General features: G+C 46.9%; 1 protein-coding gene across 1 annotated transcript; it reads left to right on the top strand.

The window, feature by feature from the left end:
• Positions 1 to 350: 350 nt before the first annotated feature.
• Positions 351 to 2031, top strand: LOC125538555. Its single transcript, XM_048701827.1, has 4 exons — positions 351 to 513; positions 598 to 957; positions 1042 to 1251; positions 1885 to 2031. The coding sequence occupies exons 1-4, from the start codon at positions 427 to 429 to the stop codon at positions 2029 to 2031; spliced, it is 804 nt and encodes a 267-aa protein (XP_048557784.1). The 5' UTR covers positions 351 to 426.
• The last annotated feature ends 5106 nt before the right edge of the window (positions 2032 to 7137 follow it).

Raw genomic sequence — 7137 nt, 5'->3', positions numbered from 1 at the left:
CATTCTATCGAGTTCTTCCGGAGCACAGGGCTAGAGCGGACCAGATCGTGCTGCGCCAATGCAAGAAGAAGGCCCGCCAGATGCAGTACGAGGTGCGCTATGCGGCCATCTCCACATACTACCACGACTATCTTGGTGTGAAGATGACCAAGGAAGAAGCGCGGAGGATGGGCATTACCTTGGAGAGGCCCGAGTTCTTGGCGGTAAGTATAAAAAAAATTTCATTATGCTTTCATGTATTATGCTTTCATTACCTTGTGGTACATTATGCTTTATGCTTTATGCTTCCATAACACCAATTTGGACACACCTACATGCCATTATGCTTTTATTATGTAGGTGTGTCCAAATTGGTGTTATGGAAAAGACGAGTCCTGGGCGGCATTGGTGGATCTTTGGTGTGATGAGGCTGGAGCCTGGGCGGCTATGAGAACCAAAAATAAGGCTAACCGAGGGACGGAGGGAGTACATGCTCAGGGAAACCGAAACCACTATCTCCACAAGGCAGTTAATGTATGACTAACCCCATTAAACATTCTTCTTTTTCTATTTACCATCACTTTCTTATGTATTACTAACCTCTGTTTGGTGGTGCAGGAGGAGAAACTGAAGCGGCCGCTCTCAGACATGCAGGCGTGGGAGATTGCCCATACGCGGAAGGACTCCAAGCCTGGCGAGACCCGGTACTACGGCAAGAAGACCGCGGGGAGGAAGCAGGCCTACTCCGAAGCGTATCTGAAGTTGCATCCTGACACACCTGACCCCATTGCGGCGCCTCTGGACGACAGGGCGGTGGTGAGCATGGGGCCCAAGGAGCACGGTCGGGAGGCGGTTCTCGATGCTGTGATCACTCCTAGTATCTCCTACACACAGCTTCGTCGGATCGACCCGAGCCTGAGCCAGCGCACGAGCCAGCCAGTGACCAGTACACAGTCCCTCTTTCAGGAGCAACAATCTGTAAGTATTTTCCCTCTTATCTTCATTGCTCACTTCATTTTCCGCATTTAGTAGTTTTATGAGTTCCATCATGTCATACCGTAGGCCTACATGGAGTACACACGCCAGGAGACCATGGCGTGGCATCAGAGGCTTTATGAACACCAAGTGCAGAGGGATAGCCAGATGCAGCAGGCTTTTCAGCATATGGCGGCTGGCAGGTGTCCTCAGTTTCCTACAGCACAATGCCCTCCAGCACAACCAGTGCTGATGAGCTTTGAGGAGTTTGTGGCACAGAACGCTGGCCCCTCGCCGGTTAGTTCATCCCCAATCTATTCACCCAAAGCATGTCATGCCTTTCAACACAGTCATAGATCCCGTGCATATGTCTTTTCAACATGCAGGGAACAGGTGGATCTACCGTTGGCGTTGGTCTTCGCAGCACTCCGGAGACACGGAGCCCGACCACTCCGATCCACGGAGGCGGAGGCGGTAGCGCTGCCGCTAGCACTGATGACCTAGACTTTGGCCGTCTTGGCGGTGACGACCTCCGCGGTGCTCGATGATGCTTGAGATGTGCTGATGATGCTTGAGATGACTTGTGTGATGATGCTTATGCTTACATTCGTTGATATGCTTATGCTTGTGTGATGATGATCTATTGTTGTCATGATGCTTATGCTTACGTTCGTTGATATGTGCTGATATGTGCTGTTATATATGTGATGTTATCTGAATTGAACTGATTTGAAAACAAACAGAAAAAAAATTAAAAGCAAACTATGCCGACGGCTAGGCCGTCGGCATAGGGCCAGCGTGAGCTCCCAGTTGCTGACACGTGGGCACCTATGCCGACGGCCTAGCCGTCGGCATAGTTTGAAATTAAGCCGACGGCCTGGCCGTCGGCATAGGTGCCCACGTGTCAGCAACTGGGATCTCTGTTTGAAGGACTATGCCGACGGCCTGGCCGTCGGCTTAATCTCAGACTATGCCGACGGCTGGGCCGTCGGCATAGCCCTGACCCACGAGCAGCGGCCGGTCTCCACGTGGCACATCTATGCCGACGGTCTAGCCGTCGGCACAGTTTTCGACTAAGCCGACGGCTAGGCCGTCGGCATAGGGGTGCCACGTGGAGACAAGTCGTTGGGCAGACTTGACGGCGGCCGCCGTTAGGCGATAAGGACACCGTCGGGATAGGTCTTATGCCGACGGCCTTTCTGGCTACGCCGACGGATATTTTGCCGACGGCCCTATGCCGACGGGGGCCGTCGGCATAGGCCTGCCCCGACGGCCATTCATGGCTATGCCGACGGCCCTGGCCGTCGGCATAGGGTGCGATTCCGGTAGTGTATTGTTCTGTGATCCAATACATAAGTAGTAAGTTGCGTGTAGATAAAGTTCTGGATAATAGAACTGCAAATTTGGACAATATACCTTTAGAGGAAACTTGTATCTCGACATGCTTGCCATATGAGGCTCATGGATGAGGAATTTCCTCTTCGTATTATCTGCGGGATGAACACCAAAATTTTGTGGAACTAGCATTTCTAATAGTACAAAGCTGCTACCTTACTGCCAGTATTTAGGTGGATAGTCTCTGTTTTAAATTCCTAATACAAGTAATGCACTTCAAGAAGTTTTATTTATCTCGTGTCCTTGCTGCCAATAGCTGATTTGGTTTCATCGTGAGTACCCAAGTACTGCAGCTCTATTGCCATTCATGGTTGTTGGCCTATCAATGGTTATTGTATTTGGTAGAAATGGGCTAGGGATGTTCTGGATGTGATGAGAAAATATGTTCTACGGTGGAGATCTGTGAGTTGGGAGCCGTGAGTTGAGTGATGGGCGGAAACTATATAGGTCTGAAGACTAAGACATGTAGTAGGAAATATCACAATACAGTTAATCGGCAATAGCAGTCCAGGAGGTGAGCCTGGTGGGGGCTCCGGATCTGAAATCGGGTGCAGCTGCCCAGTTGGCATTGCGGGATTCGGTGATGTAGAACCACTCCTGCTGCCACACCTTGACCGTCTCCACGATTGCCCCTTTGGGCCAGACGGTGTTGGGGACTTTGCTCACCATGGCCCCGCCACAGTCCACGTGCTGCCCGTCGACCACCTTCGGCTTCACGTTGAAAACTTTGAGCCACAGGCCGAAGTGTGGGGGGATGCGGGGTAGAGCCTCGCACACGACGATGAACGCCGAGATGTGGAGGAAAGAGTTCAGGGCTAGATCATGGAAATCCAGCCCGTAATAAAACACGAGGCCACGGACGATGGGGTGAGGAGGAAACCCTAGCCCGCAGAGTAAGTGGGGTATGAATACTACTCTCTCGCCAGGGTCTAGGGTAGGTTTGACCTGACCTTTGTTGGGGAGCATGTGTGCGATGTCCGCAGACAGATACCCCACGCCTCGGAGACCCTTGACGTCCTTCTTAGTGACGAAGGAGGCCTCCCACTTGCCCTTGGAACCAGATCCAGCTATGGCTGCGGAGGTTGGTGGCGGGGGGAAAGGTTGAGATTTCGGGCGCTGGAGCTTAGAGGAAGGGAAGGTATAGGAGCTAGGAGAAAGGCATGGGAGAAAGAGAAGGAATCTTTACCCTCTTATATAGACGGTGAAATGCCAAACGCCACCCCTCTCAAGCCTTAAAACTCGCCAGTTCCCGAAGAGATCGTGCGAGTGGCATGGTTGGATTACCCAAAACCGTATTGATGAGGATCCCATAATGGGCGGGCACGATCTCTGTTTTGACAAGACGTGCCAATGGAGGCTATGCCTCGAAATGCGAAGCGGGAGGCGTGAAAACGGTTCGAAATGTTAAGAGGCCAGATGCGATGTTTCCCTGAAAAAGTTGTCAGTAAAAAGACATTGTTTTATTTGGATATATTGCCTTCGTGGCTAAGGGTTGTAACGATTATACAGAGCTGGATACAGTTCCTTTGTTCAGGGAATTGTTTCAAAGTGTTTTAAGAGGAGGAACCAGCCCTGCAATGCCGAAGACAATCCGCGTGCCGAATACATCGTCATCGAAGACTGGTTCAGGGGCTACTGAGGGAGTCCTGGATTAGGGGGTCCTCGGGTGTCCGTGCTATTTGATATGGGACGGACTGATGGGCCGTGAAGATACAAGCAGAAGACTTTCTCCCTATGTCCGGGTAGTACTCCCCTATGCGTGGATGGCAAGATTGGTGTCCGGATATGTTATTTCCTTCCCTTACAAACTAACTATGTACAACCCTAGGTCCCTCCGGTGTGTATATAAACCGGAGGGTTTAGTCCGTCGAGGCTATCTGAATTCTCATAGGCTAGACAGCTAGGGTTTAGCCATTACGATCTCGAGGTAGATCAACTCTTGTAACCCCTATACTCAACGAATATAATTAAGCAGGAAGTAGGGTTTTACCTCCTTTAAGAGGGTCCAAACCTAGGTAAACATTGTGTCTCCCTTTGTCTCCTGTTACCATTGATCCTTAGACGCACAGTTCGGGATCCCCTACCCGAGATCTGCCGGTTTTGACACTGACAGTCGTCCTCCCATAGAAGGAATTATCTTTAATCAAGAGGACATAATGCGTTTATGATCTTTAGATCATGTTGCTTATAATGAAAATTTAAGAAAGAAGGTTCCCACCGATGTTTTAGTTAATCAGATTTCTGAGCTTAATGATGATTTATCTATACAAAACAACGGATTGGGTTTCTCTCTTGTACACAAGCTCATGACTTTTTGCCAAAAGAATGCTTATAATGATGAGTTGGCCATACAATATGAAGGGCCGAAGGAGGAACCAATTCCTCCCAAAATCGATCTTGGGGATTCTTATCCATTAAATTTAGCCCATTTGATTACTTTTTCTTACCTCAAAGAAAACTTGCAGCTGAACGAAGGGAGTATGAGATGAGTTTTCGAGATTTTCCTTATCATTATTATGATTACATCTAGATCTATTCATGTTTTATGCCTAGATAAGTGCGTTAAATAATACTCCCTTCGTTCCAAAATATATTACTCAACTTTGTACTTACTTTAGTACAAAGTTAGTACAAAGTTGGGTCATCTATTTTGGAACGGAGGGAGTAGTCCTTGTTGGGAGGCAACCCAACTTTATTTTCTGTTTTTGCTTTTTAGGTTCTGTTTGCATGAATCATGGTTTATTAGAATACTCCATGTGCTTCACTTATATCTTTTGAGTTAGGAAAATTTGCTCTAGTGCTTCACTTATATCTTTTTAGAGCACGGCGGTGGTATTATTTTATAGAAATTGATGAAGTCTCATGCTTCACTTATATTATTTTGAGAGTCTCTAAACAGCATGGTAATTGCTTTGGTTATAAAATTAGTCCTAATATGATAGGCATCCAAGATGGATATAATAAAAACTTTCATATAAAGTGCATTGAAAACTATGAGAAGTTTGATTCCTTATGATTGTTTTGAGATATGAAGATGGTGATATTAGAGTTATGCTAATAAGTAGTTGTGAATTTATGAAATACTTGTGTTAAAGTTTGTGATTCCCATAGCATGCACGTATGGTGAACCATTATGTGATAAAGTCGGAGCATGAGATATTTATTGATAGTCTTCCATATGACTGGTGGTCGGGGACGAGCGATAGTCTTTTCCTACCAATCTATCCCCCTAGGAGCATGTACATAGTACTTTATTTTGATGACTAATAGATTTTTGCAATAAGTATGCGAGTTCTTTATGACTAATGTTGAGTCCGTGGATTATACGCACTCTCACATTTCCGCCATTGCTAGCCTCTCTAGTATCACGCAACTTTCGCCAATACCATAAACCCACCATATACCTTCCTCAAAACAGCCACCATACCTACCTATTATGGCATTTTCATAGCCATTCCGAGATATGTTGCCATGCAACTTTCCAGCATTCCGTTTATTATGACACGCATCATCATTGTCATATTGCTTTGCTTGATCATGTAGTTGACATCGTATTTGTGACAAAGCCATCGTTCATCATTTTTTATACATGTCCCTCTTGATTCATTGCACATCTCGGTACATGGCGTATTCATGGGAGCCAGTAAATAACGCGTCGCGTATTGCCGAAGTGCTATTAAAAGTAGCAATCGCGGCGCGCTAGCGGACGACAGGGATTTCTGCAGCGCGTGGCTGCATGTCCTGAAAATTCACGTCCAGCTTCGGGGTCACTACAAGAAAAGGCGACATCTATCTATGGCCAAACCTCTTGAAAAAAGGTGGTGGCTAGGGGTCAAATGACTGAATTTTTTATTTGGCTCCGCCACTTTCGTTTTTCTTTGATAACCGGGCAACCGGCTAAAATCTGTGTGGGTTCATGCTAGAATGGGGCACCCGCTGTTAGCCGGTCCACGAGATGGATCAATTGTATGGCAGGTACATACGTCCGCGATGACTCATGCAAGCAGCATTTGGCCGATGCGCATGTGGATGCGGCGCCGGTGTTAGCATAGGTCAACGGAAGATTCCTAGTTGTTATGTTGATATTTATGAGTAGTATGATATGGTTGGGGTTGGTTGGATCATGTGAGTGGCGCGATGTGCATCCAGAAGACCAGCACGATTCATGGATCATGGTCACGTCCTACAATGCACAGATTGAGTGCATGCATGCTACAGCCAGTGGCTTGCACAGATTAAATGTGTCGGCCAGTCCGATCGTGATATGCTTGTGCTACTCAAAGGTGCACTAGAGCTGGCCAAATAAGAAGATTACAAAAATTCATGAACATTATTAATTTTAAGTAGGGCAGAAATAACCAATCGATGAATTTTTATTTTGGGAAAGTCACTCTTTCCTTTGACAACCAGCTAAATTATATGACCAGCCTGCCGCATGCATGAAGTTGCAGTCTCCCTCTGCTAGTCTTGGCCGATTGATACGTGAAGTAGTAGGAGGCAGTAGCACACTAACTGGCCGACTCAACACATGAGTGAGTTCTTCGCTCTGGTGTGAATCCATCCAGCTGGACATGCATATACGACAACAATACACATAGACCAACGGAAGAACTAGTGCCACTATGCTGGCAATTTTGAGGACACAATGTTAGGAGAACACATGTGTTGAATTGACTCAATTGATGTTATGCTATGAGATACATTCGCCACGAGTTAATGGTCTATAACACAAAGAATGTTAGCGTTTGCATAATTCCTTATACGATGAAAGTATCGAGTTCCTTCATG

The sequence above is a fragment of the Triticum urartu genome, chromosome 2 (assembly GCF_003073215.2).
Source record: "Triticum urartu cultivar G1812 chromosome 2, Tu2.1, whole genome shotgun sequence".
Lineage (NCBI taxonomy): Eukaryota > Viridiplantae > Streptophyta > Magnoliopsida > Poales > Poaceae > Triticum > Triticum urartu.
Note: the sequence above shows the minus strand (reverse complement) of the source record. Positions and strands in the feature narration are given on the sequence as shown.